Source organism: Schistocerca americana, chromosome 4 (assembly GCF_021461395.2).
Source record: "Schistocerca americana isolate TAMUIC-IGC-003095 chromosome 4, iqSchAmer2.1, whole genome shotgun sequence".
NCBI classification, from domain to species: domain Eukaryota; kingdom Metazoa; phylum Arthropoda; class Insecta; order Orthoptera; family Acrididae; genus Schistocerca; species Schistocerca americana.
Window position 1 is genome coordinate 710,844,500 of NC_060122.1, and position 21,581 is coordinate 710,866,080.

Below are 21,581 nucleotides of genomic sequence, written 5' to 3' on the forward strand. Positions count from 1 at the left end.
CCGATGACAGCGGATATTCAGAGCATAGGACATGTGGTGCAGTCAGCCAACAGCAACATCACCGTTAAGTAGCACGAACACACAAACAGGAAAAGTTAATAGTTTAAATTAATATACATAGTGTTGCTACAAGAAAAGCAAAGCTTTCACATATGATATTGTCTCTAAGGTTAATAAGCTGTAAGAGAAGCTAAGCTTTCGCATATAATGTTGATCTTTTTTTCACATGTTACATTTTAAGATGTATCACAAAAATGTGCCAGTAAAATTTTTAGTAATCACATAAATGGCTGATCTTCAGGGTTCAAAACTCTACTAAATGGCTCATCATCAAAGAGTTGATTTTTAAATGAGAGTCAAACGCTCTGCGATTTAATAAATTCATGGTACATTCTCGCACATAGTTCAACTTACGTAAAAGGATATTTACTTTGAAAGTAACGCTTTTCAAACCATCATTCACAATATTTTCCCACGACCTGTTAGAAATAGGTTCGTTTCAGCGGTTGCAAGAGAGCGCAGATAACAGGCAACACCGCACTTGCGCAGCTATCATGATGTAGGAAGCCCGTATGTACATACGTGTAAAACATTGAAAGATCATACATTATGTCATAAAAGAAACAAGACATCAGAGGATACTCCAAGACCATCAATATTTTGTGAAGCATATTAAAATGTGCACATTTAAAATGCATACTTAAAGTGCACATTCTTATGTCCAGATTCCCAATGAAGTAGACCTCAACCTGATATTAAGCTTTTCAGTGTGGTTTTCGGGACGTAAATTTTCTTGGAGCATCAGCACTGTATTATATCATGTTTGGTTCTTTATTATGGCATAATGCCATACGTGCTAGAAGATGAAAACGTGCACTTGAAATGCAGCGAACAGCTGAAACTAGCCAGTACTGTGGAATTAGACATTTCGTTTCAAATACATTGACTGCCTCTGCAGAAAAAGTTAATACAAGTCAAATTTCTTTAGCAAACAGACAAAATTAACTTCATTGTTCCGCAGGGTGGTAAATGCTTGACTGCCAGAAATGTGGAAATAAAATAAAATCTGAAATTAATGACATATTTTAGCCTTCCATAATTATGTGAACGTATTTTAATTCACATGATAGCTCCCGGCCACAGATTTCCGTTTTGTTTTCATTTGACGTGAGAGTAAACGAAGGGGAAACAGCAAAATCACTAAATGTAAATACGGGTCACATGGAGACTACCCACTATAACTCAGATTGCTCTGTGCATCAGCCCTGGATCTACGATATTTGCGAACCGGGTCAATACTAAAAAAAAAAATAAATAAATAAATAAATAAATAATTAAAAAAAATCGAATTTTCAAGAATATGTTCATCTTGTAGCACACATCTTTCTGAAAAATCTGAAACATAAACATGTGTGTTCGAGGAAAGGTAAGACATATTATTTGGTCTTAAGTGTGCCAAAGTGCAGTGCCACGCCTCTTCATAAAGCATTCTTCTACCGCACGTCACTGTATATCGCTCTGTGGAATTGAAATGTGTATATTTTGTAATGGGAGCCATCAAACTATATTCAGGACAGTGGAAATTGAAATGTCCTGCGGTGCCTCTCCTGCTCCCAGTCAGCCGGTTTGACAGCCTGCCCCTCCTATATATATATACCAAATGAGGTTGTACAAGAAGAGCTCCTGAGTGGTCCAATGACTTTTGTAGGATGCAAGGTTAATTTCTCTTGCACTACTACCGAGGTTGTGACTGGTAATTCCTGGTTAACAATTGCTATAGTGCGTGGGAGTGATAAGCCACTTCTCGTATATATATATATATATATATATATATATATATATATACTAGGTCTTCGTGGCAAACGAATCTGCTCCAGTCCGGAATCCCTGAACCATTACACCAACAACCTGAAAACAGCTTTCGCATCCCGCAACTACCCTCCCGACCTGGTACAGAAGCAAATAACCAGAGCCACTTCCTCATCCCCTCAAACCCACAACCTCCCACAGAAGAACCACAAAAATGCCCCACTTGTGACAGTATACTTTCCGGGACTAGATCAGACTCTGAATGTGGCTCTCCAGCAGGGATACGACTTCCTCAAATCCTGCCCTAAAATGAGATCCATCCTTCATGAAATCCTCCCCACTCCACCAAGGGTGTCTTTCCGCCGTCCACCTAACCTTCGTAACCTGTTAGTTCATCCCTATGAAATCCCCAAACCACCTTCCCTACCCTCTGGCTCCTACCCTTGTAACCGCCCCCGGTGTAAAACCTGTCCCATGCACCCTCCCACCACCACCTACTCCAGTCCTGTAACCCGGAAGGTGTACACGATCAGAGGCAGAGCCACGTGTGAAAGCACCCACGTGATTTACCAACTAACCCGCCTACACTGTGAAGCTTTCTATGTGGGAATGACCAGCAACAAACTGTCCATTCGCATGAATGGACACAGGCAGACAGCGTTTGTTGGTAATGAGGATCACCCTGTGGCTAAACATGCCTTGGTGCACGGCCAGCACATCTTGGCACAGTGTTACACCGTCCGGGTTATCTGGATGCTTCCCACTAACACCAACCTGTCAGAACTCCGGAGATGGGAACTTGCCCTTCAGTATATCCTCTCTTCTCGTTATCTGCCAGGCCTCAACCTCCGCTAATTTCAAGTTGCCGCCGCTCATACCTCACCTGTCTTTCAACAACATCTTTGCCTCTTTACTTCCGCCTCGACTGACATCTCTGCCCAAACTCTTTGCCTTTACAAATGTCTGCTTCTGTCTGTGTATGTGCAGATGGATATGTGTGTGTGCGCGCGAGTGTATACCCGTCCTTTTTTCCCCCTAAGGTAAGTCTTTCCGCTCCCGGGATTGGAATGACTCCTTACCCTCTCCCTTAAAACCCACATCCTTTCGTCTTTCCCTCTCCTTCCCTCTTTCCTGACGAAGCAACCGTTGGTTACGAAAGCTAGAATTTTGTGTGTATGTTTGTGTTTGTTTGTGTGTCTATCGACCTGCCAGCACTTTTGTTTGGTAAGTCTTGTCATCTTTGTTTTTAGATATATTTTTCCCACGTGGAATGTTTCCCTCTATTATATATATAAAGTCGCAATTAATAGTGGATGGAATTATTTGTAATCAGGGGAACAAGAACTCTTCAGAAAATTTGCACTCTTCATTTTTGTGTGACATAAAATTAAATATAGGATACATAAAACCAATAAAGACAAGAGATAAGCACGAAATTACACATTTCCTCAATCCTTAGCTCCTAGGATTTCCTTCTCTCTAATCTTGCTACAGCTTTACATGGCGTGCTTTCCTTTCTGCGAAAGAGTCTATTACCTCATCAAACACTCTGCTACATGAAAAATCAAAATGTCATTATCTAATACTGAAAAAGCTGTTAACACAAATTTTACCCAAGACTGGTGTGGTTTCTCGATCTGATTACATCTATTTTGTCACTGTCTGCTACATAAAACAAAATAGTCCTTTCTAATATTGCAGTAGTTTTGTAACACACACCAAATAAATGAGACTGATTTGGCACAAATGGCCATTTTTGTAACACAGAATATAATTCACGAAGTGCCAATATCAAACGCCTATAAGGCCTACTACAAGCAAAAAGCTTTATGTTAGGAAATAGTTTCACATTTCATTCAAACGCACCAGTTTCTCAAGCATGAAATCGAAAAGTAGTATTACGAAATTTTTATATAAATTTGGAATAGTCTTATTCTTCCATAATCTGTGTGATGTCCTCGTTTCTTCTCCTTCCTCATTCTAACAAAATCTTGTCATCACCAATTCTGTAGCTATTCCTGCACTGTCAAAATTTGTTCGCCGATTAACTTGACTAACCCTGCCAGAATCATAGGTTTAGTTATCCTGTGATTATTTTCCGGTTAAGCGTATTTACGTGTTTGTACAACATGTTTTCCGCATTACTTCCAGAATAAAACTAAAGCGGCTGCTAGCCAGGGGCTGTACAACTGGTCCTTACTAGTGTAGTGATCTGGCCAAAAATTTTCTGCCAACATTTCATTTTCTTGGATACACCACCTATTATTCCTGTCAGTCATTTATTTCCATTCTGATAGTCTGACTCTATGGATTTCGTTAGTAATTATAACATCGTTGATCATTCGCAAACCCAATCAACCACATAATCAGACAGTGATTGGCATTCATCCATTCGGCTTTATTCTGCTCAGCTCGTACAGCCCCATCCCCTTTTGTCTGCAGAAACTTTATTTCTAGATACGACAAGGATTCTCCTGACAAAGACATCACATACACTATGCAAGCATTCAAAAATCAACTTATGATTCATTTAGAAAGCAACTTAAAAGTGTTCAAAAATGTTCAAAAACAAACAGGGAAGCGCTTCAAAATCATATGAATAATCGGTAGACAAACGTGCGCAGGATGCTAGGTGCTTTGTGAAACAAGTTTTTTTCCTCAATAATATGAATTTGGCGGCCCCTTTTCCTGGTAGCATCTAGCTGCTTGCTGTAACTGCTTGCACAGCCAACAGCCACATTCCTGTAGCCAGAAGCGAGAGAATCTACAACTCAAACGTAACTCAACTGCGCATGCGCAAGAGCCCTCTCATAACTGCTAAAACAAATCTAATGTAAACAGTTGTGACTTCACGCTCATCGGAGGCAATTTGTTTTTATGAAGCATTGCATAGTCTTCATAAGGCCTTTGACACATTTTGCTGTTTGCAGACACTTGCATGAGCACTGTGTGTCGTTCTTGTATACAGCGCATTTCCTTTGCAATTTAAGTTATTTTCGTTTTTTTCTCTCATTTATGTTTTATTATTGAAGTATTATTCTGCAGTAGCGGGATACAGAAATATCCTTTGTTAGAGTATCGGTTCTTACCAGTCAAAATTACAAAAATTTAACTGAAAACTAAAACAATGAAAAATTCCCAGAATTCTAAAAAAATCCCGGGTTTTTCCCGCTTTTCTCCTGGATGAAAAAATTCCCAGGTTTTCCCCAGATCTCCCGGTTGTCCCGGGTCGTATACACCCTGCAAACTGTTGTCAAGAACTAAGTTCACCAGCCGGTGGCACAACATGCAACTGAGCACAACATGGTCAATTACAAAGACTGCTTCAAAACCTGAGCCATCTGGATTATTCCCTCCACCACCAGCTTCTCTGAACTACGCAAATGGGAGTTATCCTTACAACACATCCTCTGCTCCTGTAATTGTCCTGGAATCAGTCTCATGTAAGCCACTGTATCTGCACCCTCCACCCGACAATTCACCCTTCCTTCATCCCGTCAACCACGCCCAAATCATGTCCCCAAGTCGCCATCAGTATGTGGTACTTTCCACTCAATCGTGCCAGCCCATACACCTTTCACCCCTCCCTCCTGCATTCCTAGCCAGAAAACTAGCCGCCTCCCTCTGAACCGCTAACCACAAGCTAGCAAGTTTTCTTCTCTTCTACCAGACTTTCTCACAATAGTGCAAAATTCAGTGTATGTGTGAATGCAAACTAAAATTTATCTCAAACAGGTAACACTGCCCCAACATAATTCATTAACAAACCTTGTCACTCAACTATAGTATGCACCTCATCACACAGAAAGAGAGAGAGAGAGAGAGAGAGAGAGAGAGAGAGAGAGAGAGAGAGATCAGAAGGTTAGTGAGGTGGGACATGTGTCTGCTAATGGGCACTGCCAAAGAGGGGGAACAAACTTTACAAACTGCCAAGCCTTACAGTTGGCTGCTATTGGTGAATCCACTCCTTTGCAACAAGGAACTGAGGTTTTGGATGGAGTGTCAGTAATCTAGATGGAGATGCTACTTTGAGACTGGAACACAGCACAAACAATAATTTCCAACATAACTAAATTTAATAACTGTCTTCCCCTTGCATGTTCTTAAGTCACTTATTTTCTGAAAGAGAATGTAAAACAATAACGTCATGAAAACGGACATTCATTATTATAATGAATTAACTGAATACATTCATTACATGATACTGAACACTAAAAGAAATACAGACCTCAGTCCACTTGTTTCGATAGACATTTCTTTAGTAGGATGCCACATCCATAAAGCAAGTTCTATGGAAATTTTTTAAGGGTCAATAGAAGCAGTTATTAATTAAAAGATGGTTATACCACTTATAGATCTACATCTACATCTACATCAACATCTACATCCATATTCCACAAGCCACCTGACGGTGTGTGGCGGAGAGTACCTTGAGTATCTCTATCGGTTCTTCCTTCTATTCCAGTCTCGTATTGTTCGTGGAAAGAAAGATTGTCGGTATGCTTCTGTGTGGGCTCTAATCTCTCTGATTTTATCCTCATGGTCTCTTCGCGAGATATATGTAGAAGGGAGCAATATACTGCTTGACTCTTCGGTGAAGGTATGTTCTCAAAACTTTAACAAAAGCCCGTACCGAGCTACTGAGCGTCTCTCCTGCAGTCTTCCACTGGAGTTTATCTATCATCTCCGTAATGCTTTCGCAATTACTAAATGATCCTGTAACGAAGCGCACTGCTCTCCATTGGATCTTCTCTCTCTCTTCTATCAACCCTATCTGGTACGGATCCCACACTGCCGAGCAGTATTCAAGCAGTGGGCGAACAAGCGTACTGTAACCTACTTCCTTTGTTTTCAGATTGCATTTCCTTAGGATTCTTCCAATGAATCTCAGTCTGGCATCCGCTTTACCAACGATCAACTTTATATGATCATTCCATTTTAAATCACTCCTAGTGCGTACTCCCAGATAATTTATGGAATTAACTGCTTCCAGTTGCTGACCTGCTACTTTGTAGCTAAATGATAAGGGATCTATCTTTCTATGTATTCGCAGCACATTACACTTGTCTACATTGAAATTCAATTGCCATTCCCTGCACCATGCGTCAATTCGCTGCAGATCCTCCTGCATTTCAGTACAATTTTCCATTGTTACAACCTCTCGATACACCACAGCATCATCTGCAAAAAGCCTCAGTGAACTTCCGATGTCATCCACAAGTCATTTATGTATATTGTGAATGCCAACGGTCCTATGACACTCCCCTGCGGCACACCTGAAATCACTCTTACTTCGGAAGACTTCTCTCCATTGAGAATGACATGCTGCATTCTGTTATCTTGGAACTCTTCAATCCAATCACACAATTGGTCTGATAGTCCATATGCTCTTACTTTGTTCATTAAACGACTGTGGGGAACTGTATCGAATGCCTTGCGGAAGTCAAGAAACACGGCATCTACCTGTGAACCCGTGTCTATGGTCCTCTGAGTCTCGTGGACGAATAGCGCGAGCTGGGTTTCACACGACCGTCTTTTTCGAAATACATGCTGATTCCTACAGAGTAGATTTCTAGTCTCCAGAAAAGTCATTATACTCGAACATAATACGTGTTCCAAAACTCTACAACTGATCGACGTTAGAGATATAGGTCTATAGTTCTGCACATCTGTTCGATGTCCCTTCTTGAAAACGGAGATGACCTGTGCCCTTTTCCAATCCTCTGGAACGCTACGCTCTTCTAGAGACCTACGGTACACCACTGCAAGAATGGGGGCAAGTTCCTTCGCGTACTCTGTGTAAAATCGAACTGGTATCCCATCAGGTCCAGCGGCCTTTCCTCTTTTGAGCGATTTTAATTGTTTCTCTATCCCTTTGTCGTCTATTTCGATATCTAACACTTTGTCATCTGTGCGACAATCTAGAGAAGGAACTACAGTGCAGTCTTCCTCTGTGAAACAGCTTTGGAAAAAGACATTTAGTATTTCGGCCTTCAGTCTGTCATCAGTACCATTTTGGTCACAGAGTGTCCGGACATTTTGTTTTGATCCACCTACCGCTTTGACATAAGACCAAAATTTCTTAGGAGTTTCTGCCAAGTCAGTACATAGATCTGTGAACTCTGTTCTCTATAGTACTATTGTTTGTATACATCCAGTTCATCAGTAGCAATAAATATTTATTTACAGTAATCAGAATTGTAATATATACTGTGCTACTTCCATAGACATTCACTATATTAGTGGTATGATTTTATTACTGTGATTGTATGCAAAATGACAATGTTCGAAATCATAAAGTTATAATGGACTACTAACACAATGAGTATTGTCGACTACTACTGTTACTAGAATAAAATACAAACTACTTGTTTTGTAAATAAAACTGCCTCTTCCTGCTGCCACTTAATTTATTTATCCAAATGCACATTTGGCAATTACTTACGATTTGCTGATCTGCGTTTCCTCACATCTGGTCTGGAGGTCGCACTACCACTTTATTACTGACATATAAGCACAACTTTGTGTTCAGACCTTCTTCACATTGTTCATCATGTTTCTCCATCTTTTTTGTGGTGTACTATTGTTCTTTTGCCACTCGATATAACTATTTCGCTGGACACTGCTTTTCACAATGTAAATATAGCAACTCCATTACGTGTTTCCCCCTCTTTGGCATGTTTACCTACTTGTTGCCAACCAAACGAAGTATATTTTCAAGACTAACTTCTATTCATGATGTTTATACCGTAAGAGAGAGAGAGAGAGAGAGAGAGAGTTTTTTTGTGTTGGGGGAAGGTTGGTGGTTTAAATTGTATGGTGTTGCACTAGCTGTTAGCGTATGGTTGAAAGCTTTGGTGACAGCTGAATGTGAACTGTTTAATAATCTAAAACTAACAAAACTGTACTGTTACAGATCCCACTGATGATACCTTAAAACAAGAGAAAGGCAAAATGTGTTTAGATAAATAAATTAAGTGGCAGCAGGAAAAGGCAGTTTTATTTACAAAACAAGTATTTATATGCTTGCTACGGAGGATGGCCACACAAACAAACTTGTTAAAATACAAACTGTATGCAACAAAATACAAGATTATTACCATGTACTTACTAACTTTTTTCAAAGCAGAAACACAGGAAAAAAGGATTTAACATGAATTAACAAATGCTGAACTTGCAATGTGTATTCACATCTTATTTTCAAAAGGAGAAAACATGAGTCTCACCTTAAATTGCTTTCACAGTATAAGTAGTGGACAAACCTTTTGCATGTATTCAGCACACAGTGGATTGACAACAAGTGCTCGCATTCCCCGGTATACACTCCTCCGTACTTCTGCAGAGCTAGAGTCCCAGGCCAGTTGTGTTATCACAATAGTCAACCACTGCTGGATAACTTCTGGTGGAATTACTTGCCAGAAATCAGATGCTATCTGGCAAATGTGCTGGAAAATGAGATGTTTACAATTCATACAGGATGACAGCTGGTTACTAAAGGAAAATGATAGAATCTGTCCTTAATATAACAGAAAATTAACTCATATGTAAAAACAAAGATGAGGTGACTTACCGAACAAAAGCGCTGGCAGGTCGATAGACACACAAACAAACACAAACATACACACAAAACTCAAGCTTTCGCAACAAACTGTTGCCTCATCAGGAAAGAGGGAAGGAGAGGGGAAGACGAAAGGAAGTGGGTTTTAAGGGAGAGGGTAAGGAGTCATTCCAATCCCGGGAGCGGAAAGACTTACCTTAGGGGGAAAAAAGGACAGGTATACACTCGCACACACGCACATATCCATCCACACATACAGACACAAGCAGACATGGTCTTTAAATATGTCTGCTTGTGTCTGTATGGGTGGATGGATATGTGCGTGTGTGCGAGTGTATACCTGTCCTTTTTTCCCCCTAAGGTAAGTCTTTCCGCTCCCGGGATTGGAATGACTCCTTACCCTCTCCCTTAAAACCCACTTCCTTTCGTCTTCCCCTCTCCTTCCCTCTTTCCTGATGAGGCAACAGTTTGTTGCGAAAGCTTGAGTTTTGTGTGTATGTTTGTGTTTGTTTGTGTGTCTATCGACCTGCCAGCGCTTTTGTTCGGTAAGTCACCTCATCTTTGTTTTTATATATAATTTTTCCCACGTGGAATGTTTCCTTCCATTATATAGAAAATTAACTCATTCACATTAATGCATTTTATTATTATCTAACTCATATTAGTTACAATGACATTTTACTTCAATCTTCATTAACTAATATGATGTTAATACATCACTAATTGCCTCTAGAACCTCTGCAATTCGGCAAAAAAAGCCTGGAGCTTAGAACAGACAGATCAAATTCAAGACTATAGCAATTTTAAAAACTTGTTGACAATGTTAAGGTACCTGCAAGAGACAATGTATTAATATCACTAAATTGTTTTACACATAATTTAATAAATGGATAAAGTTTTAAGTGGAGTTAACCTCTTGCAAGTGATTTTTGATATCTCCTTCCTTCACTATACAGTATTCTTATCCACCACATCCATTGCTCCTTTATCGTGGCATACAGGGCAGCTTTAAAATGAACATCTGAATCACAAGGAATAAGGGTTTCAAGCCAGAAAAAGAGACTACTAAATAAAACATGTAACTTGAATAATTCTTTACTTGAATTACACATATATTATAAAAAATATCCCAACATACTAAGAAATGTAATAAGATACACAAAAATAATGCATAATGATAAAAACATATTTATTCAACAAAGTGAAGGGAGTGGAGAGAGTTATAAAAAAAGAAACTGGTGAAAACAGGATATCATGTCACATCATGACACTATCAGAGGATAATAAAGAAAGTAACAAATCCCTTAATAGCAGCTAACACATTAAATTATGTTTTTACAAGTGTTGTAAATTACATGATAAAACAAACTGAACAAACAACAAAAACATAACAATTAGTAGTGGGCAACTACTGAAAAGATTATTCTCACGTATTGAGCTCTGCCTAATAAGTACAGGGGCTCAAACACATTTCAGCACTGCTTATGGCTCATATTCTGCAACAGATTTTATAATCTGCCATCCTATGATCCAGAGGAATGTTCACATTGATCTTTGCAATAGTGAACATTACCTGATTATTGTACTGGCTCAAATCTACACCACACAGATTGTTTACAATGTTGGTCTCTGCAAAGAGATGATTGGAATTTTTTCATTGCTAAAGTGCAGATCACAAAAAATGCAGAGAAGAGGATTGATGAAGTAGTACGAGATGCAACAGAAATGATTCTCGAAGTTGCAAACACTAAAGTACCATTCTCTTCAGGTTCACCTAGATGGTAACATGTTCTGTAATGGTGCAAAGAGATCGTAGATGCCATCAGAGAATGACAACAGGCTCTATGGTGACATAGAAGCAACTCCTCTAGCAAAAATCTAATTTTATTCACAAGACCAAGGGCAAACAAAGGGAGAAAGAATGTTGGGAACAGTAGGTTTGTTCTATGACACTACATACCCTTGCTTCACAAGTGGGGTTCAAATTATAGTGGATTAGTGGACTTCAGTACATTAATAGAATCCAGGGATTTCTTGGTGGAGAAAAAATTGACACCTGTTCCTCTGAACATTGCTGGACATTTAGCAATATATTATGCTGAAATGTCAGCATCTATGAATTAACATCCTAATTTCACTCAATATCGCCTTTTAAAAGATTGCAGTATTTCAACAGACCTATCAACCTACAATGTACCCTTTATAGCCTATGAACTAAATAATGCTTTAAAAAGATGTAGGGATACGTCCGCAGAACCAGACAAAATCCACCATCAAATGCTTCGACGTCTTGGTGGACTTGGTAGAAACTCTATTTCAAAAATTTTCAACAAGATATGGCAAGACGGCCGGAAAGAGAGTATCAAAACATCTATGCTAAAACCAGGGCAAGGTGCAAGCAACAGATATAGCTACAGACTGATCAACCTAACAAGTAACTTGGGTTAACTATTAGAAAGGATGGATAAAGTGCGACTTTGTTATATTTGGAATCTATAGCTCCTTTCTGAAGAACTTGAACTACCACTAATCATCTTATATAGTTGGAGTTTGTGATTAGAGAGGCTTTTGTGCACCACCAACATTTGATCACAGTATGCTTTGGTTTTCACGAGGCATACAATAAAAAGTGATGCGATCACGAGTGAGCTTAATACAAAATCTTTTTTATCATTTAGATAGTTTGGAGCCAGGATGGGCATGACCCTTAGTAACCAACATTTCCAGGACAATAGAGTCCCACACGAATTAGTTTTCAGTGGCACACTTTTTGCAGTTACAGTAAATGACACAGAACACACTGTGGGACATGTTAGTCATACCAGAATTATATGTCAATGATCTTTGTTTATTATTACAGTTCTATATACACTCCTGGAAATTGAAATAAGAACACCGTGAATTCATTGTCCCAGGAAGGGGAAACTTTATTGACACATTCCTGGGGTCAGATACATCACATGATCACACTGACAGAACCACAGGCACATAGACACAGGCAACAGAGCATGCACAATGTCAGCACTAGTACAGTGTATATCCACCTTTCGCAGCAATGCAGGCTGCTATTCTCCCATGGAGACGATCGTAGAGATGCTGGATGTAGTCCTGTGGAACGGCTTGCCATGCCATTTCCACCTGGCGCCTCAGTTGAACCAGCGTTCGTGCTGGACGTGCAGACCGCGTGAGACGACGCTTCATCCAGTCCCAAACATGCTCAATGGGGGACAGATCTGGAGATCTTGCTGGCCAGGGTAGTTGACTTACACCTTCTAGAGCACATTGGGTGGCACGGGATACATGCGGACGTGCATTGTCCTGTTGGAACAGCAAGTTCCCTTGCCGGTCTAGGAATGGTAGAACGGTGGGTTCGATGACGGTTTGGATGTACCGTGCACTATTCAGTGTCCCCTCGACGATCACCAGTGGTGTACGGCCAGTGTAGGAGATCGCTCCCCACACCATGATGCCGGGTGTTGGCCCTGTGTGCCTCGGTCGTATGCAGTCCTGATTGTGGCGCTCACCTGCACGGCGCCAAACACGCATACGACCATCATTGGCACCAAGGCAGAAGCGACTCTCATCGCTGAAGACGACACGTCTCCATTCGTCCCTCCATTCACGCCTGTCGCGACACCACTGGAGGCGGGCTGCACGATGTTGGGGCGTGAGCGGAAGACGGCCTAACGGCGTGCGGGACCGTAACCCAGCTTCATGGAGACGGTTGCGAATGGTCCTCGCCGATACCCCAGGAGCAACAGTGTCCCTAATTTGCTGGGAAGTGGCGGTGCGGTCCCCTACGGCACTGCGTAGGATCCTACGGTCTTGGCGTGCATCCGTGCGTCGCTGCGGTCCGGTCCCAGGTTGACGGGCACGTGCACCTTCCGCCGACCACTGGCGACAACATCGATGTACTGTGGAGACCTCACGCCCCACGTGTTGAGCAATTCGGCGGTACGTCCACCCGGCCTCCCGCATGCCCACTATACGCCCTCGCTCAAAGTCCGTCAACTGCACATACGGTTCACGTCCACGCTGTCGCGGCATGCTACCAGTGTTAAAGACTGCGATGGAGCTCCGTATGCCACGGCAAACTGGCTGACACTGACGGCGGCGGTGCACAAATGCTGCACAGCTAGCGCCATTCGACGGCCAACACCGCGGTTCCTGGTGTGTCCACTGTGCCGTGCGTGTGATCATTGCTTGTACAGCCCTCTCGCAGTGTCCGGAGCAAGTATGGTGGGTCTGACACACCGGTGTCAATGTGTTCTTTTTTCCATTTCCAGGAGTGTAGTTCTGGATGAGGATGGGCAGACTGTATTCTACAAACGTGCATGACACGTAAGTCTGCTGGTGAGAAATGGTGGCCATGCTTTTCTGCCCATTTCTGTCCTTTTGTATAGCTGTCTGCTGCTAGAAGTAGTGGACCAGTACCATTTTCTAGGACTTTTTTTGATAATGAACTTTGATGGTTACCACTTACATGACAATTCAAGACTTTCTGGACGAAAATACTCTATACTCTGTTTTCCTGCTAACTGTTATTGGGGTGTGAATTTAACAACATTATTAAAATTTCATAAAGCACACATTTTATCCTGTTTGGACTAAAGAAGCATAGTTTATGAGTCAGCAGGACTACCCATCTTGTAAATATTACACCGCGTCCACCACAACGAATTTGTTTGACAGTTGGAGCTTTGTGAGCTAGTCCAGTCGTTAGCCACCTTGTAGATGCAGGAATATTAACACTGAAAATACAATGCCAACAAACTGTATTTAACTGCACAATCATAATTAACCAATGCAAACCATCCCTGCCATCCCATTGTATTTCGCAATCTAAGTACCTGGTCATTCCTCAACCTTCATAGAACAGATGCCAGCACACTATGACCACAAGACCTCTGATGAGAACTTAACTTGCTCAGATTTCCTGCAATAGTCTCAATTGCAAATTCTTCCTTGGTATATTCTCCAACAAGTAGTAAGGGTGGGTCTATGGTATGACAGCAAAGTCAATATAACTCCCAATTTTTTTAGCTGTACATTTTGTTTAGCCATCCAAGGGTAGCCACATTTTAATGTCCCATAACACTGATGACTCCAAACATAATGAGAATGCCAGCTATGCATACATACATAGCCAGAATTAAGAACATCATTCTCCATTAATTGAATGAAGTATTTATACCACAAAATTAATACCCATAAAAGAACACTACAAAACATAATGATTTTACTGCAGCAGAATTTCATTATACACAGTAACTCCTTAAGTGCATTGCAAACAATATAAAAGTGCTATTGAGACATACACTGGTCTCTACCATTCATGAGCAACTGTATGCCCTCCACAGTACAGACGTGTCTATCACTTGTTTCTGGACAGCAAGTCACATTGGCATTCAAACTGATGAACTGGCTGACAAACTAGCTAAAGAAGCAATGGGAATGGAAACACCGGAACTAAACATTCCTAGTACTGACGTAAGGACACACATTCAGTGCTGTATCCTGAAGAAATGGAAAACAATTGCCAAGGTAACCAATAAACTGCAGATCAAGGTAATCCAATGAACTGCAGACCACCAAAAACACCAGCAAAGGCTTGTTAGAATTCACAATGATGCTCAAGAAGGGAAGATAATGTTTTATGCTATGTCAGAACTGAACATGCCAAAATAACTCATGAATTTTTGCTATGACAAGAAGAAACCCTACACTGCATCTATGGAGAAGCATTATCAGTTCACCACATCCTCGAAGACTGTAAGCTACCCAAGACCTTTGAAGTCAGTCAATCCCAGGACACCACCTATCAGAGATTCTAGTTGATGATGAAACAGATGTATATTATGTACTACACTTCCTATGAAGGACTGGATACTACAGCAAGATTTAAAGACAACAATGTTACATATTGACTTAGAGGGTGGAGGGGGAGGGGAAACCTGTCACTACCAATTTAGCCCCCCAGATGCCCCTCAATCCATTCTTGACACCTGAACCTGCAGTGGATGACTATGTATCTGTTTACTGACTGTTGTAATTCTTCCTTTCCCCCTTTAATAGAATTGTGGTGTAATCTGGAAATATGATAGTTTTATGAACATCCATCCATTGGTGTGGAAAAGGAACAGAAATGCTCCCATTAATGATCCTTGAGGTGCAACATATTTAATTAGCTTATACTCTGATAAGTGGTCAAAAACTGACTTAAGGTGCTTAATACTTACCACTTGTTTATGATTATTCATGAAGGAACCGTCCAACTGTTGGACAGACCTGTACTGCCACACTGTTAAAGCCTTCACAGTAGAATCTTATGACTTACCACATGAAAAACTTTAGATGGTCAATAAATATTTATGTTGATTTCTGTTATCATGTCTGTTGGGAGCAGCATGTAGTTAATGCATTTAAAAACTGCAGTTGTTATTTCCAACTCGAGTGTTGTTCATTACATAGGACTTTTTATTTATAAATTCCATAATTCTCTCACACATAAAGCTTTCCAGTATTTTTGAGATTATTGTGGAAATTTTAGTGAGTTTAATGGGTCTGTAGTTATTTATATTATCTCTCCCATTGTTTTTAGCATTCTGGTAAACAAAGCCCTTGTTGCCCATCCGTCTGTCTGTCCAACCTTTAAAAACCCTTTTTCACAAAACATATACACATATCAAGCAGAAATTTATGTCACTATCTCTTAATTTTCTCTGGGAAGACATTTCTTTTAAAACTTAAGAGGAAAGCAGCTGTATCTACTTGGTTATCTTATGGACCTGTTTGTACTTGTCAGACAAAATGTACACCTCACTGTGCTAGATTAGCTCATCATCTGACTAAGGCTCTGCGAAAGAGAACTCCTTGTACCATATTCAAAGTTTTGTGTGAAGCAATAGTCACTGGTATGCCATCCAGTCTTTCACATCCCCTAAGTGCCTTACAATGTGCAGCAGAGAAGCTTTAATCAATAGTGACCCCATTTTACATTTTTACATGTATCTATTCTCCAAATTTATCTCCTATCTATTCCACAAAAAATAATAGCTTAATCACTGTAAAAGTATCTCCACCTGTTTTCATACACAACATGTATTAAATAAATTGTTTCATTCCCAGTCATCTGGCTTGTCCCTCTTCCCATGGAGCAGCTAGGCTACAGAAAACAGTTGGATTGTAACTGTATGGACTGAAGCATTTAGACCTATCAGTTGAGACAGCCAGAACAGTATGGCCATTACGACAGTTAAGCCTCATGTGTTTGATGTGTCAGATGCCCAGCCAGGTGCCACCTACTCCAATCAATGGCTCTACCACCAGGCACCAGCCAGCCAAAGTGAAGGTCACTGGGCACAATGGATGTAGCCGAGAATCACAGTGCCCCAAAATCATGGGCATCTCACTTAGGCATGCATGGGGATCTAGCAGCTCAGGCATCAGAAGTGAACCCGTGTTGTAAGAGGGCTCTACCAAAAGGGTATAAATCGACCCTGCAATGTCGGGTTGGATGTCGCTTTGAATTTTAAACACATATTTAATTATTTGGTTCTTGGTAGAACAACATTATAATAAATGAAAAGCACCTGTTTGCTTTTGTTCTACAATATACTCGTGAATTAGAGTAGAACACAACTTTTCATATGACATACGCATCAGAGACTCAACACGACGCCCAAAATTACAAAATAGTTTATTTGTCACAAAACCATCTTGTCTTTTGTTTTCATTCTTGGAGAGTATGGATGCTCTTTGACAGTGAAGCCACTATGCCGAAGCATAAAAGTCTCTGCCCACAGCATGTGAAGCCATTTACTTGTTGTCGCACCTCGCTATTTTCTCGTATTCCACACTTCCCATTTAACATCTGCACATTCAAAAACAAACACTCGCACACAGTAAATGTTCTGCAACTTACTCTCTACTTAAAATCATTCTATCAAGACCATCTTTCCCTGTACTATGCAAGCAGTGTGAAATATCGTTTGCCTAAACAGAATGTAACACTTCATATTCCCCCACTTTAACGAAAGATGTTGGGACCGCACACACGCACGCGCACGCGCACACACACACACACACACACACACACACACACACACACACACACACACACACACACACAAAACCATTAACATACAACTATAAACAACCTAATTACTTAAAAACATTGGATATGATTGCCTTCTTTAAAAAGGAATAAAACTTAATTTAATAAAAATCTTTTCAATTTTGTTGTTTCATTTCAGTTAAATTGTGCTAAACAGTGTTACCGTACTTTGTATATCTCCATCTTATGTACTCCACATCCTGTGTGATGTGGGGAGTGAGAACCATGTCACCAGCATTGTGAAGCCTAGTGCAGGGTTGGCTCAGGTAACTGACAGCATAGGGGAGTTATGTATGAATTTTACAAAGGAGGATCAGGCAGTGATAGTGAGTGGAGCAGAGAACAGTCTTGATAAGAATGGGGAATGTGATGTAGGTGGTGACCTGGTAAAGATAGCCACTCAAACTGGTGGCACTAATATGCATTTCGTGCAACTGATTCAGCGTCATGATCGGCCTCATCTTAATGGGACAGTTAGGCATATTAACTTGGGGCTGGAGAGGGCACTGATGACAGAGGACATGGGTCACATTTCAGTGGTGCCAGTTGGGTCTATCAGTAGGTCGCGTTTCACAAGGCACGATCTGCACCTCAATAGGTATGGGAAGGGGAGGCTGGTAAATCTTATAGGTGACAGTGTAGTAGGTGATGGTGGGATCACTAATGGAACAATTCCTTTAGTAGTTGGTGTTAGAGTTCCACCTTTTTTAGACTGAAGTCAGCTGATAGATATACTTGCTTAAAGGAAGTCCCTCTAACTAAGGGCTCACCTTCAGAGAATGTAATGTTTCCAAGTAGTCAAGGAATTAGCACATTTCATCAGAATATGAGAGGTATTAGAGATTAAGTAAGTGAACTGCTTATAGATGCTGACTCTGAAATTGTAGGTATATCGGAACACCACTTAAATAATTTGACAATTCAGAGTCTTCCTTTAGCAGGATACATATTAGCTGGCTGTTTTTCAAGGAGTTCCTTGCAGGGTGGGGGAGTGGCTATGTAAGTAAAAAACTGTATTCCATTTAAGTCCACAGATGTATCACGACACTGCACTGAACAGATATTTGAGTGTTGTGCAGGGGTAGTTGAATTCCGTGAAACTAAACTTCTAATTGTTGTTGTTTGTAGGTCCCCTAATTCCAACTTCAGAGCATTTCTGCTCAAGCTAGAGAGGGTTCTTGATTCACTTTGTACGAAGTACCAGAAATTACTTATATGTCGTGACATCAAAATAAATTTTGTATATGATGGTGCAAGAAAAAGGATGTTGGTAGATCTCCTAAATTCATATGATCTGATGCAGACTGTGTTTTTTCCAACTAGGGTGCAGGGGAACAGTGCCACAGCCATAGACAATATTTTTATTCATTCTTCATTACTAGATGTGCATTCTGTTAGTAAAAGGGTGAATGGCCTTTCAGACCATATGCACAAATTTTAACATTAAAAGGCTTTTGCACTCAAACAAATGTCATATATAATTACAAACTATGTAGGAAAGGTAATCCAATAGCAATAGAGAGTTTTTTTAAACCTCGTCAAGGAACAAGAGTGGCAGGACGTTTATAGTGCCAGTAACATAGATGATAAATATAATGCTTTCCTCAACACATTTCTCATGCTCTTTGAGAGTTGCTTTCCATTAGAATGTTCTAACGGGGTACTAGCAGTGATAGGCAGCCTGGGTGGCTGACTAGTGGGATAAGGATATCATGTAGAACAAAGCGGTAATCATATCAAAATGTTAGAAGTAGTCACAATCAGGCTACAGTAGCCCATTACAAACAGTATTGTAATGTGCTAAAAATGTTATTAGGAAGGCAAAGAGTATGTGGTATGCAAATAGAATAGCTAATTCACAGGATAAAATTAAAACCATATGGTCAGTTGTGAAGGAAGCAGCACAAGATCGACATGTAAAGTAAGTTGGTACTAAAAATATTTCTGTTACTGATAAATCAGATATATGTACACTATTTAACAATCATTTTCTGAGCATTGCTGGTCAATTAAATAAAAATTTAGTTTCTACAAGGAATCATTTAACTTTCTTAGCAAAATGTCTTTTTGAGATTGATGTCTGAAATACTCATCTGTGATACAGACAAGGGGGAGATTGAGTCAATAGTTAAATCACTGAAGACTACTGACTCTCATGGATATGATGGAGTGCCTAGCAGAATATTAAAGTACTGTGCTGCACATGTTAGCCGCGTATTTAGCCATATTTGTAATTTTTCCTTTAGGAATGGCTAGTTTCCTGAACGATTAAAGTACTCAGTAGTAAAGCCACTTTATAAAAAGGGAGAAAGGGATAATGTAGACAATTTTAGACGTATTTCTATGCCATCAGCATATGCTAAAGCTATTGAAAAGGCTGTGTATGTAAGGATAATTGATCATTTTATATCACACAATCTGCTATCAAATGTACACTTCGGCTTTAGAAGTCATTTAACAACTGAAAATGCTATATTCTCTTTTCTCTGTGGTTAAACAAAAAATTTCAAATGCTAGCCATATTTTTTGATTTAACTAAGGCATTTGATTGTGTTGATCACAAAATATTGCTCCAGAAGTTAGACCATTACGGAATACGGGGAGTCCAGTTCCTTATTTATATAAATGATATGCCTTCTAGTATTATGGGTCACTCTAACATATTTCTGTTTGCTGATGATGTAGTAAGGGATGTTGTGTGCAACATTGGCTTGGTTTCAAATAGTGCAGTTCATGGCCTATGTTCATGGCTTGTACAAAATAAACTAACGCTAAATCACAGCAAGACTCAGTTTTTACAGTTTCTAACACACAATTCAACAAAACCTGATGTTTTAATTTCACAGAACGGGCATATGATTAGTGAAACGGAACAGTTCAAATTTCTAGGTGTTCAGATAGTAAACTGCCGTGGAAGCCCATGCTCAGGATATTGTTCAAAGACTTAATGTTGCCATTTTTACTATTTGAATGGTATCTGAAGTGAGTGATCATTTGACATGAAAATTAGTCTACTTTGCTTATTTTCATTCACTTATGCCATATCATATTATATTTTTGGGTAACTCTTCCCATTCTGAAAGGATATTTTTGGCTCAGAAACAGGCGGTTCGGGCAATAAGTGGTGCAAGTTCACAAACCTCTTGTCAACACCTGTTCACGAGTCTGGGTATTTCGACATCGACCTCTCAATATATGTATTCCTTACTGTCATTTCTTGTTAACAATATTAACTTATTCCCAAGAATAAGCAGCTCTCACTCAGTTAATACCCAGCAGAAATCAAACCTGCATTTGGATCGGACTTCCTTAACTCTTGTGCAGAAAGGTGCTGCATCCATTTTCAATGAGCTATCACTCAAATTCAAAAATCACAGCAGTAATCCACGCACTTTTCAACTCAAAACTGAAGAGTTTCCCCATGGGTCACTCCTTCTATTATGTCAAGGAGTGCCTTGAAAAATTAAGCTGATTCTTGTTGTATTGCTGATTGCGTTTACTTAAACTTATGGATTGACTTTTTTTGGGTTCATAAACATTTTATTTTTATCTGTTATTACTTTTATGTTGTAATTTCATGTGCTGACATGTTCCATAACCTTGGAGATTTGCTCCTCAATTTGGTCCTATGGAACTTGACATGTAAATAAATAAATAAATAGTCTATTTATTTAACTATGTACTGCCTTCAAGCAAGTATACTCAAGAATGTCTTGTTTACTTCTTTTATACGTACATAGTTAGTTACCTTTTACCCTTTCTCACATTATTATTACCTGAGGAGTTGCTTGTTGGGTACATGTCTACTATTCAGTCTCTAGAGTCAAATTTCAGTACAGGCTCTAGTCAACAAGCATGGAACATTTTTGTCTCTACTATAAGCTAAGTTTGTCTTGCCTTCCATCTCCCACCTGGACACTTCTCCCTTACAATGTGTGGTCTGACTAATGTGTCACTTACTTAACCCTAAAAAAATCTTGTTTGTCTATTGTTGTTGTTGTTGTTGTGGTCTTCAGTCCAGAGACTGGTTTGATGCAGCCCTCCAGGCTATTGTTGTCATCCTACGTGAAATGCCGACCAGCAATTCTACTGTTGTAG

The 21,581-nt window shown here is 40.0% G+C and overlaps 1 protein-coding gene across 2 annotated transcripts in view; it reads right to left on the minus strand.

Moving 5' to 3' along the window:
* Positions 1-21,581, minus strand: part of LOC124612601 (condensin-2 complex subunit G2-like) — a 287,500-nt gene that overhangs the window by 145,359 nt on the left and 120,560 nt on the right. For both annotated transcript variants that reach the window (XM_047140891.1, XM_047140890.1), the window contains exon 10: positions 9,072-9,254. In XM_047140891.1, the coding sequence (XP_046996847.1) occupies positions 9,072-9,254 (183 nt within the window). The remainder of the gene's footprint in view (positions 1-9,071; positions 9,255-21,581) is intronic.